Source organism: Colius striatus, chromosome Z (genome assembly GCF_028858725.1).
Source record: "Colius striatus isolate bColStr4 chromosome Z, bColStr4.1.hap1, whole genome shotgun sequence".
NCBI classification, from domain to species: Eukaryota; Metazoa; Chordata; class Aves; order Coliiformes; family Coliidae; genus Colius; species Colius striatus.
Window position 1 is genome coordinate 47,475,520 of NC_084790.1, and position 17,995 is coordinate 47,493,514.

The 17,995-nt window shown below is 39.2% G+C and overlaps 1 protein-coding gene across 9 annotated transcripts in view; it reads left to right on the forward strand.

The window, feature by feature from the left end:
- MAST4 (microtubule associated serine/threonine kinase family member 4) overlaps positions 1-17,995 on the forward strand; it is a 303,567-nt gene that overhangs the window by 215,246 nt on the left and 70,326 nt on the right. For 5 of the 9 annotated variants that reach the window (XM_062017219.1, XM_062017224.1, XM_062017220.1 and 2 more), the window contains 2 exons: positions 5,340-5,428; positions 17,718-17,790. In XM_062017219.1, coding sequence (XP_061873203.1) covers positions 5,340-5,428; positions 17,718-17,790 — 162 coding nt within the window. The remainder of the gene's footprint in view (positions 1-5,339; positions 5,429-17,717; positions 17,791-17,995) is intronic. The other 4 variants (XM_062017217.1, XM_062017218.1, XM_062017223.1 and 1 more) reach the window with 1 other exon arrangement.

Genomic DNA, 17,995 nt, shown 5'->3' on the forward strand with positions numbered 1-17,995 from the left:
TAAGAGTTACTCACCAGAGTGAGTAATAAGCAAAATGTTATTTTCTTTAAAAACAAAAAGCCCAAACCAAAGCAAGCTAAATTCCTTGCCTTAAATGTTTTGGTTTTTTTAAAGTCCGTGCTTTTTGCACTGACTCTTCAGTATTGTTGTTCATGAAGGTAATAACGAACTATGAAGTCATAGGTTATCTAGCTTCATAACAAGTTAAATATAACTGAAATATAACTTAAATTTAAGATCCTTATATAAACAAGGTGTCCACATCTCAAGTCTTGCTGGAGACACAGTGTGTACCTCCAGAGGTAGTTTTCAGCTGTGCAATTTTAACACCAGAGAAATTATAACTCTTTTTGGTCCCTAGAGACTTTATGAGACTGCATTAGTAGTCTGTCTTGTATCTACATGGTTCAGCTTTGCAGTCTATGTACAACCATAGCTTAATTTCTTTGCACTAGCAAATAAAACATTTTGTTTGGAGCCTCTTAAAATAGGAGGAATTTTGTTTTGATCTTTACCTTCAGGTGACCCACTGCGTTACACTGGTACTGGAATTAAGAAGCTGTGTTGTGGAGTAGTGCTGTGCTCTGCATAGCCTGTGAAAGGTGATGAACTGTCATAATAACTTACAGGCCAAATCTGTCTTCATTACAAGTGTAAATATTGATAACTGGGGATGTTGAAATGGAATAATTATAAATGGCTATAACAAATGCTAGGTTTGCCCTCAAAAGCATGGTGAGTGGTAATCTATCTATATAGCCTTCTTTACTTACTTTTTTTGGGGGGAAAGCAATTAACCTTTACTGCCAGTAATTTACTCATGTATTAGCCCTTATTCTGAGGAAGAAACTTCCACTTCAGTGCATATGCAGTTTTTCCCATTTCTTGATTGTCAAGGAACTTGCATTTAATGATTCATCTCTGGATGAATTATGTACTGCATGTCCTAGAACAGCTGGGTATGTGCTTCAAATTTTTATTCTGTTCACTGTTTCTTAGAGCTTGTGGAGTGTAACATGATCTTAACAGTCACATTAGTGCTTTTGTCTACATTTTGGTTTCAGTCTAGCAGTTCCCATCATTTTTACCCAAGTTACTTTTGTCTGATATGGGAAGAATTATGTCTGTTTAAAGAGCAAAATAATCAAGCCTCACAGAACTGGATTGTGTCTTCCAGCAGCTGTAGTTCACCATTACTTTGTGAGAAACAAAGCTGAGCACAGAGCACTTTTCATGTAGTGTCATCTGTTTGTTTTATCATGAGTACTTTCCATGGGAAGTGTTGTTCATCTATAGCAACTGGAGGAGGAAGAGTGAATTACAGGTTAGTGTGGTGAGCTTGATACTAGAGCTGGGATGAGGAAGTAGTTCCCCAGCAGGAAGATGTGAGAAGTCAGGATAGGGAGGAGAGGTGTGAGTGGGCAGGAGTGGCAGAGAGCAGGAGGGAAGGAAGAACCTGTATGGGGGTGGGATTTGGAAACCAAGTAGGAAATTATGAATTGGATTTCAAGATGAGGAACAATGCCAGTAGTCCAGGGCATGGCTGAAATAGTGTAATGCCAACTGCTTCCAGATAAGTAGTCATCCAGGACTACCACTTTAAGTTGTGGGCAACAGACCAAAATCCAGGCAGGTCTTTGTGGGGCAAAAATTGTAAACTTTATGTTCTATTCATATCTCATATGCACTCCAAATTTTAATTATTGTTGAATGCGATTTTTTTTGTTTATTCCTTTGTTTTTCCTCTGCTGCCTTTTTATTCTTTGGAAAGATCTTTCCTCCCTCCGTCTTTCCTCCCTCCGTCTTTCCTCCCTCCGTCTTTCCTCCCTCCGTCTTTCCTCCCTCCGTCTTTCCTCCCTCCGTCTTTCCTCCCTCCGTCTTTCCTCCCTCCGTCTTTCCTCCCTCCGTCTTTCCTCCCTCCGTCTTTCCTCCCTCCGTCTTTCCTCCCTCCGTCTTTCCTCCCTCCGTCTTTCCTCCCTCCGTCTTTCCTCCCTCCGTCTTTCCTCCCTCCGTCTTTCCTCCCTCCGTCTTTCCTCCCTCCGTCTTTCCTCCTCTCCTTTCATCACTCTAAAATGTCGCATCTGCTGCCTGGCTTGCTAGTCTCTTCTCTGTGCCATGCAACCTGATTACAGCATTAAATCCAAGGCTTAGAGAATTGCATTTAAGTGTGTAGTGCTCTGTGGTTTACCAAGGGTTATGTTTCTCCCTCAGTTACAATCCCTGTAACTTTCCTGCAGACAAAGAGGCTTTTTTTCAGGGCTGCCTCTTATCAGTTGGTTTATCTTGTCACATTTGAATGGGAGAATAGTTTTATGAAAACAATAGAAGGGGAAAGTTACTCCATATGTTCAGAGATCTAGGAAAAACAATTTTATCTTCAGAATGGCTTTAACTTCAGAGATTCTTTTGTATATGGAAGATTGCCATTTCAAGACTAAATACAGTTCAGTAAGTAATGTTTTGATACTTCCTTAGTGTGTCCTTGCTTCCCACTTGCCATGTTCTAGCAGCTTAGGTCATCTTTCAAGATTCCCTAAGATTTGTATTTTTTTCCCAACAAAGAGCTTCCTCTCTAATTGGGGGGAAGGAATTGTGTTTCTTAGATTATAGAGAATTGATAACATCGTTTCACAAAGATTTTGAACCAGAACAGAACAGAAAAAATAAAGCTGCAGTTAGGGCTCTAGAATGTATTTGTCATTTCATACAGTGATTAGCGTCTTACCTTACTAGTAAGGCAAACAGAGAAGACTTCATATTTTTTATTTTAAATTTTTCAATAGGACAATTCATTTGAATGTGATAAAAGATATTTCTCTGTACAACTGTAGTCATGTCTGAGCAAATAGAGATTTTTTTGAAATAGCAATGAATGAAGTCTTCTCACTATGTTAAGATCTTAATATTGAAGGTAGTACCATTCCTCACTAAAAATAATTACTAAAAATAACCACCCAAAAAATCAAGATAACTTGATTTGGGTATTTTTGATAATTATATGTGAAAGGTGTGGTCCTAACTTCACCTGAAGAATGTCAAGGTTTAATTTTAATATAAAACTGAATATAAGGCAGTCATTTATTTACACAAGAAAGTCTGGCAAATGATTTGTACAGATAGGGGTAAATGGTACAGATAAATCTGTATCTGGAATCATCTTTTTTGCAAAATTGGTGAAGTGTGCCAAGAATTTGTTGAAAGTTAATATTTGTTTTACTGAGAATGCACCCAGGGATTAGATGCTTAAAATGTATTCCCTCCTTGTGACAGGAGATGTGGTGATCCTTTAGATCAGAAACTTCAGCCATGGAAAGCTGCTTTGAAGTCACCTAATTGGGTCTGTGGTCCTTGGCCTGCAGCACATGCTGTAGTGATATTGTGTCATCATGGATACATGCAGTCTGTGTGTCTTAACAAAGACCTAGTGAATAACAAGTATTTCTACTGAGTTCAGTTTTAGATTGGAGAATTGCAAAGGAACAGTTTCTCAAGCTTTTAAAAACAGGTACAGCAGATAAAGTGTGACTTGTCATAATATGATACAGGACGAGTTACCAAATAGTGATATTGCATGGTGCCAAAAGGAAAAGCTTGAACCATAAGTATAGAATCATAAGAGAAACAGAGATATAGAACCATAAGGGATAAGAGAAGAATTGAATATTAATCTCTAGCTGGACAGAATTTAGAAATAGTTTGCAGCAATATGACTTAAATTGTTGCGTGGAATACAAAATATCTGATCAAAATACATTGTTTAAAAACTAGATTGCTGTGGAGGTAAAGTTATATACATGTTATTTTAGGAGTCTATCTAGATTAAGCTCTGCTTTCTACAAGCATTTTTAATGTTTTAAAATTCTCCTTGTTTGTTCAGTTTAGGATTACAGAATTTATCATAAGTTTTGACTCATACAATGCTCTAAATGTGGATCTTGCAATTGTTTCATGCTTTGTTCTCTTACATAGATCTGCAGTATTTGTTAGTATATACTCCTGAGTTAATTCATTGTTTAATTGACTGTTGTAACAATTAAGTGATATGCCAATTTATGCAAATGAACTTTATATTAGCCCACTAAACATGTGGGAATGGGGTTCTGCTTCCCAAAACATTTTTCAAGTAGAGACAGGCATCTTCTGCACTGCTGATTCCTCTTTATTTCTGTGTTGTAGGCTTTTGTGTATGGTTTTTTCCCTAATTTTCCTTATTTTCAGCATTACTTTGGATTGGCTTTGAATCTGTTTTACTCAGCTGTCTGTGCTATTAAACTCCATCCTTTCTTTTGCACTTTATTCAACTTACACCATATCATAACATTCTTGTTTTCTGACTATTACACAGAGATCAAAATTCGTCTTTGGTGACCTCTACAGATACAATCTTAGCCTGCTTCCATTAGAACCTACTGTATTAGTGAAATGACTTGATGAATATTTTCCCTTTTCAATGGCTTCACAGGAAAAAAATTTCTGACGTAAACATTAGCTTTACTTAGAGACTGTAACCATGTATAAACTTGACTTCAACATACCATTTTCTTTGTACATGGATGTTTGCAGTGTTAGGGATTTATTTGTGAGAATACTCGTTATAGTAGAAAGAGGAGAAAAGAAGAACACTTCTGCCAACGTTTTTGAAAACTATATGATGCATTTAAGAAAAATGTCTCATTTCCAAAGTATAATAGATGTGTTAATTTACAGTTTATCTCCCCTAATGATCTTGTGATATGGGAAATTAGTGGCTTTGCAGATGAAAAATGTATGAGTAAAAAAAAAATGCATTTCTCTTCCTAGGCATCATCTGTTCCATTGACAAAAGGCACAGATGTGAAATATATCTCAATAATTATAAATCTAATTGTTGTATCATTCTCTGATAAATCATTTCACTTCATGGCATGTGATTTCGAGCTACAGTTCACGTAACAGAAATAGGTTTACTTATTGAACGGGGATTCTAAGCTTGAGACTTGTTTTCACATTATGCTTGTATATTTTTTTGTATATTGTGAAACGTGTACGGCAGAGAAACAAGCTGCAGTCAGGGAAGAGCCTTTGTAAATGACTGTACAGGGGAATGCTGGTCTTTGCACCCAACAGCAGGCGCGCAAGCCTGAAAAGTCTCCATGGTGCATTTTCTTTGGAAACTGCTGCCTTTGTCACTATCCAGTATGATCATAGACTTCCTGGACATGATTACAAAACACGATAGTTCTGATTTTTAATAGGAGACTGGGAAGTGAAGGAACAAAGTATCAGAATCTCAAAATGTCCATATGCGGTTCATGCTGTATTCATGATGCTAATGTCTTTTCCTCTCTTTTTGCCTACAGCTGTAGAACAAGCAACAGGAAGAATTTGATGGGCAATGGCCAGTCTCCAGCTCTGCCTCGGCCTCATTCACCGCTCTCAGCTCATGCAGGTGATTTTTATTTCTGTGCTACTACTGCTGCTATCAGATTCTTAAAATGTCTTTATGAAGAAAGGAAAAACAGACAGATTCTCAATCTCTTTCCACTGTTTGTAATAGCAAAAAGTTGGCATATCATTCCATCCAAATTTCTTCTATGTTTCGATCCATAAATCCTTTATTATGTTGTGAAGCTGTCCAGAAATAACATAATGTAGATGGTGTAGCTGTTTTTTATTAATCCACCTTGCATTCTGGTATTCTGATACATTTTATCCCCTGCCTTTCCCTTTCTGGGCCTAGCTTTGTGTGAAAAGGATATAAAATAGCTTCCACTTAGGATAAATGTTGTGGAATGAGTGGGGTTATTTCATTCTCTTCCTGGTTCTTTATGCTTTTGCTTTGTATGATTTGTGGTGTTAGGCACGTTGCTGAAAATTTCTGTGATTTGCTTTACATGGCAATTAATTGATGAATATTTTGTTCTGTTTTTAAAACACCTGAGGTGCTACAAGATTGAATAAATAAATATTTTATTGATGACTAATGTCTTCATGTTAGAAAGGAACATTTTTAGTATGTCAGAACACAGTTCCTCAAAGGTTTCTTGTCTCTGGTTTTTGGGCATTGGCTGTAACTATAAGCCAAAGTGAAAGCCTCATACCAATCCTTATGTAGGCAATGACACTAAATGCTTTGGAGAACTGCTCTCAGACACATACTAGAAGAGAATGTGCAGAGTTTCACTTCTGTTTTTTCAGAGGATGGTGAGTTTGTAAAGCATCTTCATTTTCCTGTGGAAGCAACAATATTAGAGAAAACGTGGTGGTTTTCATTTTGAGGATCAGGCTGTTATAGCCAGGAAGCAAGACAAAGCGAATATTTGTGAAGAGTTTGAGGCAGCAGAGATTTAAAAAAAAGAAAAAAAACCCCAAAACATTGTGCTGACTACTTGAGAACTGACAAGTGAAATGTTGGAATATTTGAGATCTCTTTCTGGGTTTTCTAAATGCAAAAATCACCATTTGGAACAGAGTGTCTATGGTGACTGTGGAAAAAGACCTTCATTTATCCTGTGCTGACTTGATAAAAGCTATAGCTGTGAGAACTACCATGTCTGCTGCTATGAGTGACTCTGCCACTTATGTGGAAACCAATGGTTTAGACCAATAATGCCTAACAGGCTTCATAAGTATGGAGTGACCAGCATGCATTAACTTGAGATGTGAATATAGCTTGTGTATTTGATAAATGCCCAAGAGTTCTATCTGTCAGTGGAGGCGTGCATTCAGCAAGTTGCTTCATCTTGCTGAAATCGTTTCTCAAACCCTAAGAGGGAAATATTATTGCTGTATGACAGCTGTTGACAAGTGGCTCTGAAGGTGGAAAACTGATACTATAATGATGAAAAAGGCTAAGTGTAAGCTATTCTTCTCCTTAAACACAGCAGTATGTACTGTGTACTCAAAAACCTATTGTGGAAATTTGGCAACTTCTCCAGTTGCCCAGGATACAGTAGATTCTCTTAATGCTGATAAGTTTGCTTAAGGTCTGCATAACAAATACTTAAGCAGCACTAGGACATCTCATATGTGATAAAAATTTGCATGCATATAACTGACTCTGTTATTACTTTGCTTCTATGTGTAGTTAATTACAGTAAATATTCACACAGTCATTGGCTCCTAGTTCAGCTGACTAGTGTGCTTAAACTAGTACCCCAAAGGGACAATTTGAAGTTAAAGCATACTCAGAGTCACCCTTGACAGACTTTCTGCTGTACCTAGTGATCAGTTGGATACTGACTGGAATGGACTTGGTAGACAGAATTTGTTCTTTTAACCTGCAATTTGAATCACTGTGAATGTCAATTCTAATTCACACAAATAAAAAAGATGCAAGCTTCATGGTTCAAAGCACAGCAAAACCATGTGGGTTGTGGATTTTCCTCTGCATATACAGTAGGTGTTCAGTTTGTCAAGTGTTTAACACCTATAAATCCTTGATAACCTTTGTCTTAAGAGACATCGTGGATTTTTAGTGATGGCTGTATTCTTGTGTTGCCGGAGCTACCAGGTCTTACCTGTATCTGCATGCCCAGCTCACCTCACCTCCCTGCTGTCTTGCAGGGGCCTGGTTTATTGTGAAGTGCAGCAGAAGGATATGACCAGAGACAGCCTTATGGTTATTCCTCTTGCCAGGACTATAAGCTGCAAGCTCCAAGTATCAGAGGGACTAGAAAGGACTTTTAACACTGTGATATCTTTCTTATTAGTGTTTGCTGTTGGAGAAGAAACAATAGAAGCAGGAGAGAGAGAGGAAAACAAGATAGCTTTCAGTCCTAGAGGAGAATGGTGCAAGACAAAATGCATAGCAAAGTATTAGTGCTTGCATTCCTGAAACCTGAACACAGGTTTATTCCTTAGGCTGTTCTTGGCTGAAGCATGGTAATAACATGCATTTTTGACAGATACATAAAATATCACTCATTGGAGAGGTCCTGCTCTAGAAAAGTGTTTTTTGCATGCTGTCAGAATTCGGTTTCATGCAAGGAATCTGCCTCGGTAAGTGCAGGTGCAACAGCGTGCTGCTTAGGTGTGAACAGCTAATCTTCATTTTTTTTTTAACAAAAACTTCACAAGTGTTTACTACTGGGCTGTCAAAGTTAGAAACTGTTTCTTGCGTCTGCCTTTTGAGAGGCCAAGTCTAACTGATAACAAATCTGAGAACTTGAGCCACTGAACTCAAGTTTCAGTCCCACGTGTTCATGGAAACATTTAGCTCCTTCACATTGAACCTTTGGGTCATTCTTTTCTCACTCAGTTCTCTGCATCAGTGCTTCTCACTGTAGGAGAGAGGTTGCAGAAGGCCCAGGCTGTCAGCCTGCCTAGTGTCTTCAGTCATGTTTTATATTCTCAACATCCTTACACATGCATTGAGAGAGAACTGTCTTTCCAGTTTTCTTTTTCTATTGTGTCTGTCTTCATTACCTTGATTTCCTCTTTAGAAAAAGCAGTCTCTGAAAAAATCATAAGCACTGATGAAGACGTCGGCTCAGAGTTCCACTTTACTATGCTTTAATCTCTCTTAACTTCCCTCTTCCTTAGGGACCTCAAGGACTATGTTGAAAACACAGAATTTTCTTCTGGTTCTGGTGCAAAGATGGGTAATACTTTCAGGTCCTTTGTAGTACTATAACAGGAAGATGAACTATTTTGAGTGTTAGGAGTCAGAACGTGTTAATCTGTCAGCCAGATGAATCCTGGCTCAAGTAGAAGTGTTTCCAGGCATATTTTAAAGAGAACCACAAGACAGACAAGTGTGGGACGTATACATCACTGTGTCCAAGTGTATTAAAATATTTAATAGCATGTGAGAGCAGAAATGATTTCTATCCATATGTGACAAGATAATGTTTTACTGTCTTGTCTTGTCTTGAAAAGTTACCTGAACTTGGGCTTAAGATGTCAGGCAGGCATCAGATTGCTCTGCCACAACCTGTCTTCTAACATAGACTGAAGAACAATCACATTTGCTTCAAGATGAGAGAGTGGAATGGAGATATCTGAGGCCACTTTCAAAGTTCTCTGAAATCACTTTGGTTTGGTTAATTAGTTACCTTTGCCTGCACCTCTTGGCTAAGATGAGTTTTATTCAGACCATTAGATTAAGCTACCTGTTGTGCTTTGGGGTTTTTTTTTCCTAAAGATATCACATCCCTGAGGGCAAAAAGCACTATGCATCCTCCATATCAACTGAAGCAAGGCCTGTGAAGGCATATTATGAATATCAAGGTGGAGCTGTCTTAGAGTACCCTGCATTAGCACTCAGCTAATGTCTGTGGCCTTGCTCAAGAATGTTTTCATCTTTGATATCTGCAGACCAGTTGTTTAGAGATCTGGCTGCACCTTCAGAAACAGTATGCTGTTGCTTCAGACTGCCTGAAAAGCACAGTGTGCTAATAGGTAATCATAACAATCTGGATTGGAGTTAGCCAGAGCAAACTTGATGTGAGCTCTGTTGCTGTATTCTAGAAGAAAAGCTTCTTGAACATCTTTATTTGAGATGTATTTTGTAACCACCTTGTTCCTTGTTTTTCTCCCAAATAAGATCTGAACTGGAGGCACTGGAGGCGGGTTTGAATAGATGTTCTTTGCGAAGGACTAGTGACCCAGGTTTCGGATGATGATAATTGCCCTGTATGAGATAGTCATACAGATCTCAGGCAAGTTTCTTCCCCCTCTCCAGTTTTCAGTGTTTGATCTGGAGGTAACAGTGGATTGTACCTACACAGGAATCTGTTAATTTTTACAGCTGAATTAGACAAACTGTGAATACTAACATGGATTTTTTTAATTTTTAGCCTTACCTTTTCAGTCATTCTTGGATTCATTTTGATAGTAGGGGAGGGTGATACAAGTGAGACAGCACCACACTGATTAAGTATTTTGTGCAGAGCACAAATGGTGCATGAGTAGTGATGGCAACGTGACAGATGAATTTGTAAGTATCGGTGGCTGTGAAGACTCTCGTACTATATAAGGAATTATTATAGCAGTAAATAGTCAAGGCTTGGGAGTGCACAGAGAGGTATAAGGTCTGAGACCAAAGATTAAAAAGAGGATAGGAAAAAGACCTTAATTACTAATACAGTATGTATAATGCTCTCTTCCTGTGTCTATGTAGCTATCTGCAGAGCTAATTTGTGTTGGTGGAAGGTCATATTTTGGCTTGCAGCTTAAGCTCCCCCTTTGCCTTGCACAATACATGTAAAGACCATAAGAGATTTCAAGAATAATATCAACTTTCCCTACCTAAAGTCTTCCTCTCTCTTATGAAAATAGAAACCAAATCTATACCAGGCCATCTCTTTGAGTTCAGACCTTCATCATTATTAGTAACTGTCTTAGGGAAATTGTTTGGACATTCTTTGCCTTTATCTGAGCTGGAAGCTGTTAAATCTGCTGAAAGATCTTTTTATTTTTTTGCACAAACTCTGGATATGTTCAGAGCTTTGGTAAACAAAAGATTGCACCATCAGCTTGGACAACATCTGATGCCCTGGTCGTTAATGGGACTTTCCAGCTGACTGACTGCCTCCTGCTGTGTAGACAGGTCTTCTGTGCCACACAGCCTACAAAATTATTTATTATAATCTCAGCAAGTCAGGGCATTCAGGTGCCCCACCTCAGTAGTCACAAAAGCTTGTACCTGTGGGTGATAATAACCCTGAATGGTTAATAGTCACATGTGGTACCATTTAGTGGTCTGCAGTAGAAACAAAATTTAGTTGTTAGGAGCAATGCTGTAGATCTAACTTGTCTGCAAATGTTTTAATGAAGTGCCACTAAGGTACTAGGGCAAGAGTTCCAAGATAAGTAGGAAATGGTACAAAGGAGAGAAGATGGAGGTTGTGCTAAAATAAGAAATATTATGAAGTCGGAGTGGTAGTTTTTAAATTTGGAAGACATCCAGTATGCAACAGCATTGGGAAATTGTGTTGAAGTGGCTGAATAGTCTTGAGAACTGGAATAAAAAATTATTAAGTTACATAGCAACGTGCAGCATTTTGTGCTGAAGGACCAGTAACAGAAATGTCTGCTCTAAGCTGTATACACATCTATTACAAGGAATTTAGGGAGGATCCTCCCTCCTCTTACTCTTTCTCAGTGGTTAGGTTTGCAATAACCTGTCTTGTATAACTTTGTAGTGGTTTTGCCTGGGCCAGGTTTTTCGGTAGCAACAGGGCTACAGGGGTGGCTTCTTTAAACAAAAAGAGTTGCCAGAAGCTTCCCGTGTAGCTCACAGGGTTAGGGCCAGTCAATTCTAAGCTGGACCCTGCACCTGACCCAGGCCTAGCCAGTTAGTGATGGAGGTAATGCCTCTTTGAGTAACATATTTGAGAAGGAGAAGAACTTGTTGTGCAGTTTCAAAACTGCAGCAGCAACGGGGAGTGAGAATGTGAAAACATCTCTGCAGACACCAAGGGCAGTGGAGAAGGAGGGGGAGAAGGGTGCTTAGGCACTGAAAAGGCTCCCCTGTGACCTGTGGTTAGGACCATGGTGAGGCAGTTGTCCCCCTGCAGTCCATGGAGGCCTCCGGGAAGCAGAGACCCACTTGCAGCCCATGGAGGACCCCACGCTAGAGCAGGTGGATGCCTGAAAGTGGCTGTGACTCTGTAAGAAATTCATCCTGGAGCAAGTTCCTGGCAGGACCTAGGAGTTTGTAGGGGGAGGTGCCCACACCAGAGCAGGTTTGCTGTCAGGACTTGTGATCCCGTGAGGGACTCAAGCTGGAGCAGTCTGTCCCTGAAGGACTGTTCTCCACGGTGGGGCAGGGTGTGAGGAGCTGCCCCCGTGGGAGGCCCCATGCCAGAGCAGTTCGTGAGGAGCTGCACCCAGCCCATGTGAAGGACTCACACTGGAGAAGTTTGTGAGGGACTGTCTCCTGTGGGAGGGATCCCACACTGCAGCAGCGGGAAGTGTGAGGAGGCCTCTTCCCGAGAAGAAGCAGTGGCAATGTCCATCTGAAATGAACTGACTGCAACTCCCATCCCCTGTGCCTCTATGGGGGAAGAAAAGGGAGTCCCAGGAAGAGGAGGGGTAGGGGGGAGGTGTTTTTAAGATGGTTTTATTTGTAGTCTCCCTGCTCATACTGTTTCTTTAATAGGTGAAACATTTTTCTCCCTGAGTCTGTTTTGCCCAAGATGCTAATTGCTGAGTGATGTCTCCGTCCCTAACTCAACTCTCAAGCTGTTTGTTGTATTTCTCTCTCTCTCCTGTCCAGTTTAGGAGGGGGAGTGATTTCATGACTTGGTGGACATCAGGCTAAACCACCACAAGCTTTGAAGATAAATCTCTGAATATGTATAAAGGAAGTAATTTTCAATTGAATTTGGGAAGATTTTATGCTGCTGTTAGATTTATTTAGTCTGGAATACTGTGTGCTTTTATGGTCATACATGGTTGAATGGAATTATGTGGGGAGAAAGGCTGGTAGGATAGCATGTGGGAACCTTTTGTGCATGTGGGAACCTTTTGTGTGACCTTTTCTGTTAGGTTCAGTAAGTTTATGAACAGAATTACATGATGCAATTGTCTAAAGCAAAACTAAGGCCAAGGAATTAATTTTTCTGCTTGTAATCCTTTTTCTACTTAGGTCTGCATAGACCTCTAGGCAGACACTGTTAGAGTGCTGACTGCTGATACTCTGCGCTCACAACCTTAGGACTTAGTCTTTGCATCAATTATTTTTGTTAGATATGTGTAATTCAGCTACCTACATTGAAGTATGTTAATGAATAAAGCTATTTTCACCATATATTTTAGTTGTATTAGGCTTTGAATCACTCTGGAGGCATTTGGGCCTGTGTATCAAATTCAGAGCTAGTTTCCTTGGATTTTTTGTTAGTTTCCTTGGATTTTTTGTTTTAATCCTGTGTTTTTTGTCCAAGATAGGCAATACTGAATACTAGCTTACTGCAGTGTATTTGAAGCAAATCTCTCATATGCAGGTTATGTGTTTTTCTGGCTTAGCTACAGTCTGCATTGACTGGATTTTGGGAAAGGAGGACTAGATTTGTAAATTAATGAGGCCTTCTTGTGTTTTCTTGGTGAAACATAAGAATGCTGAAAACTAAAGTAGGATTGTGAATATTATTTTTTTAAAGAAAGATGGTATTTACAGAAAAGAAAACAATTCAATATATCATTCACAGAATCATAGTAAAGACATTTAAGTCCAACCATTAACCTCACACTGCCAAGCCCATCACTAGACTGTGTCCCTCTGCAGCTTATCTACACCTGTTTTAAATACCTCCAGGGATGGTGACTGCCACCTGCCTGGGCAGCCTGTTCCATTGTCCAACTACCTCCTAGTGAAAAGCTCTTCCTAATCTCCAGTCTAAACCTCCTCTGTTGCAACTTGAGCTCATTTCCTCTTTTCCTATAATTTCTTGGGAAAAGAGACTTGACCCCCATCTCACTACAACCTTATTTCAGGTAGTTGTGGAGAGTGATAAGGTCTCCTTTGAGCCTTCTCTTCTCCAGACTAAAGAACTCCAGTTTTCTGAGCTGCTCCTCATCAGACGTGTTCTCCAGACCCTTGACCAGTTCTGTTGCCTGTCTCTGGACATGTTCCAGCACCTCAATGTCCTTCTTATAGTGAGGGGCCCAACACTGAATACAGCACTTGAGGTGCAGCCCAACCAGTGCCAAATACAAGGAGAGAATCACCTTTTTGATCCTGCTGGTCACACGAGTTCTGACTTGTCACATTTAGAATAATATAAATTATTTTGCTGAAATAAACTTGTTATTTAGTCTTGCTTTTGGTAAAAGTAAAGCTGTTCTAGCAATTCCAGAGGATCTTCTAACTAGTTTAGGGATGGAAGGTGAAAGTGTAGATGATAAGTTAAATGCAGATACAACTGACTTTTAAATTAAATCCCATTAAAACATATCACTGCCAATATTTTAGATAGTGGTCAGAACATGCAAAGCATCCTGGCAAATGGATTTAAGTAGGGTGGAAATCTTCCTTGCTGTCATTTGCTGGTGTGAAGCATAACTAATCCAGGTTTTGAAATAGCATTCATCACAGGGCCACAAACATGATGGAGTTGGAGCATTTCCTTTATGATGAAAAGCTGAGGGGACTGGGGTTCTTCAGCTCAGAGAAGAGGAGACTGAGGGGTGATCTCATTAATGTTTACAAATACGTAAATGGCAGCTGTCAGGAGGATGGAACTAGGCTATTCTCAGTGATGTCCAATGGACAATGGGTATAAGCCGGAACATGAGAGGTTCCAAAGAAACACCAGGAAAAATTTCTTCCCTGTGAGGGTGTCGGAGCACTGGAACAGGCTGCCCAGATGAGTTGTGGAGTCTCCTCTGGAGACATTCCGAACCCACCTGGATGAGCTTCTGTGTGACCTACTCTAGGTGGTCCTGCTCTGACAGGGGAGTTGAACTAGATGATCTTTTGAAGTCCCTTCCAATCCTTGGTATTCTGTGATTCTTTGATTCCTCACCTCTGAGTGGACCTCAGTGGAAAACACCTGAGGCAGTATTCAAATATATTCTACTGCCCAGCTGTGTATTCTGCTAGCTTCTACTGTTTGTTATAGTATGGAAATCAGACCTGTAACTGTGGATGGTAAACTACCACAGCAGAATATATGACCTATTGTTGTATTCTGTTACTGTGATGCTGATGTACTGTGACTTATTTTAAAAGACAATCAATTGTTAACATCAAGACCTCAAACTGGATTTGTCTTTGATCCATCAGGAGTTTGGACTAAAAAGTGCCACTTACCTCTTATTCCCTCGGCACTGACAGAAAGTCATTGCATCTGAATCTCTTTGTAAGTAGACAGTTATTAAAAATACGTTAATAATTATACAGGGACTGTAACATATGCCTTATTAGAAGATTTAGAACAGCTTCCCTTTGTGTTGAAGTTACTGTGCTTTTAAAAGCTACTAACAAAACAATCACAATTTAGTCAGTCTCAACCTAGCTTTCCTAACAATAGCTGCTTGGAAAATGAGTTACTCTATGTGGTGTCACGAGGTAGAGTATTGTTCTGGTATGTTGATTGCATATTCATTCTATCTCCCAGAGGATGCTGGTGTTCATTACTTTCCTAATGCCCGACCACCAGTCAGGTTTGCTTTACCAGGTCAGAAACATTGACAGTAATCTCAGTATCATAGAGATACTGTAGGACTAAAATAAAAACCAGCCAGAAAGTCCCAAAGAACAGCAGGATTGGTGTAATAAGCAAGCACTGCACATATGGACAGAGAATTAACTGGCACTGGTTCTTACTTGAAAGTCTCCCAGGTATTGACTTGCAGATGGGTAGATGAATGCTGTGATGGATGAAGGTCACATATAGGACTCTGCTTCTAACCTGTCTTGCTTTTCTGGAATACTACACCTTAAATATAAAACAGCACTAGGTGTGTCTCCAGTCACTTGGGGTATACCACTTTTGTTACATTGAAAAAGTGGTTTGCAATTGGAAATGGTGCTTGGAAATTGATTCTGCTAATAACAGGATCCAGTGATTTTCCTGAGTAAGATGCTGACTTGTTCAGATTTTGTCTGTAAGGAAGTGATCTTTGCTGACACTAATGAGGTGGTTTGCAGCAATGTATCTCCGCAAATCCACATGAAAAATATAAAATTACTGCACTATTCTGCTATGGTTTTTGCTTCTCTGTGAAGTTTACACATATGTTCTGACTAACTGATGGACAGTTAGGCATGTCATTGACATTGACATGGTATTGACATGTCATAGGTAGGGTTGGAAAGGACCTTTAGAGGTCATGTGTGTATATCTATATCCATATATAACTTTAAAATAGTTGTCAGCAGAAAGGATTTTGTATATAAACCTCAGTATACTGATTTGTCAAACTATTTGTCAAAAGTGTTTATGTCCCACTGCATTGAGCCTAATTCTCTTCTGCCAACTAGAAGGTAGATTCTTTGGTATTTTTTCTCTTTTATAAGTACATGACACACTACATTACAGCTCGTTATTTCTAGTGAAGTAGCTAAAGTTTGTGACTGTGTTTCATCTGCACACTGCTAATTTTTTTTTTTTTTTTTGGTGTAGCTTTTCTTTATTAAATAAGCTCTGATACCAGCCAAAGAAAAAAAAATAGCTGTTGAATTGAGCAAACTCTTGCTCTCAGTGTTTAATTCAGGAGAAGAGTAAATTGTGTTGACTCCCAAATAAAGATTAAAATCTGTGCTACATGTGTGGCTCCAGGTTCCCTCTGCTTTTTCCTCACCCTTCTTCAGGGAATGAAAATCCTTGCCACCCTCTAATTATTGAGACAGTCTGAACTGTGTGAAGAGTGACAAAGAAGCTAAGGTCTTGAGGGGTAATGTCAGAATTACATCATTCAGCTGTGATGAACAGGCAAAACAAACAAGTTGGAGATATTGTCCATCAAGAGTAGAATCCTTGTCTCTTGGGAGCCGTGAGAAGAGCAGCGGTGAAGATGTGATTTAAGCAAAGTTCAGAAAGCATCTTGCATCTGTTTCTAGCAAAAAAAAAAAAAAAAAAAATCAGGGTGAGTGTACTCTGCATTTCCTACCTAATGGCTCTATGATTATGCTTTCTTGAATGAGTAGAATCTGTTAAGGACCTCACTATGATAAATGCGATGTCAATTCAAAAATTTGTTTAGAAATCAAAGCCACTTAAAGCCCGCCAAAGTGCTCTATTGTACTGGTTTTTTTTTTCCACAGGTAGTTAATTTTCTCCTCAAAAACTGTGTTGATTCTAGCTGGGCACAAATAGGAGCTTTCTTTATCTATTGCCTAATGTTGCAGTCTCAATCATTTTCAAAAATAAAATGCTACAATGAATACATTACTTTTCTTTAAAATTGTTTCAGGTCTTTTCCCTATTTAAGGAAAAACATGTGGCAGTGCTACTTGAAATGGAACCCTATTAGCTTTTGGTGTGATTTCTTTGTTGCTTGTGTTTAGTTTGTTTGATGGGTTTTTTTTGGGGGGATGAGGTGAGAGGGATGTCTTCTTTATTTCTGCTCCAGAGTACTGTGTGTCCTGTAGGTGCCAAGGTGTAGAGGTGCCAGGAGCTGCTTTCAGCACCTGCCTTCTTTCTGCCTTCATGCTGGGCAGCAGGAAGTGGAGTGCTTTAATATGAAGAAGTAACAGACCCTAAAGTTAGAACGTGTTCACAATGTCCAGTTACCTTGTGTCATCCCAGCGGGTGGTCGCCTTCTCTATTTCTCTGTCCAACAGATCTATGGGGGGAAAAAAATAAGCAATTTAATGTGTTTTGTCTGCTTCTTTCAGAGCTAGGAGAAAAAAAGTATAATGAAAAAATCACAATAAAGCTCCCTGGAAATTCTGTAGAGACTTTGTGTAAGGGATAAGTCATTCTAATCATGATTTTTTTTTTCTAACTTTCAAGTGTTCTGTGTGATTAAAAAAAACCCACTCCTCTATTAAAATGACATGAAAATTTTCAGTTCAAATTTCTGTCAAGCTAATATATGCAAATTAAAAGACTAGGTAGAGAGTTTTCTATGAGTTACAAAATCCAATAACTAAAAATCAAATGTAAATTAAATGTGAATTTGAATAAGATTCTGAGTTTTTCTCTGAGATTGAGAGAGAAGACATTCTGAAATTAGTTTCTAAGCTGTCTGGAAATGCTTGGATTAGTATGTCTGAATGCTTTTTAGTGTGTTTTTTTTAATTGCTCTTCCCCCTTTGTAATTAATTTTTTGTGTGTCTTCCCCAGCAGGAAACAGTCCTCAAGATAGCCCTCGGAATTTCTCTCCTAGTGCCTCAGCCCACTTTTCTTTTGCACGAAGGTAAGAGGTTGCTTGTCTAACACAGCTTACATTTTATGTAGGGGAAATGTTGTCAAACCCAGGTCTAATTTCAAATACATCTGTCAAATATATCAATTAGAGTGATGAGACTTTTCTTGCTTATGTAAACTCCTAAGCCTCAGTTGCAGCAAAGTTGTACTGGATGGTTGATTCAATGCAATTATACCTTTAAAAGAAATAAATC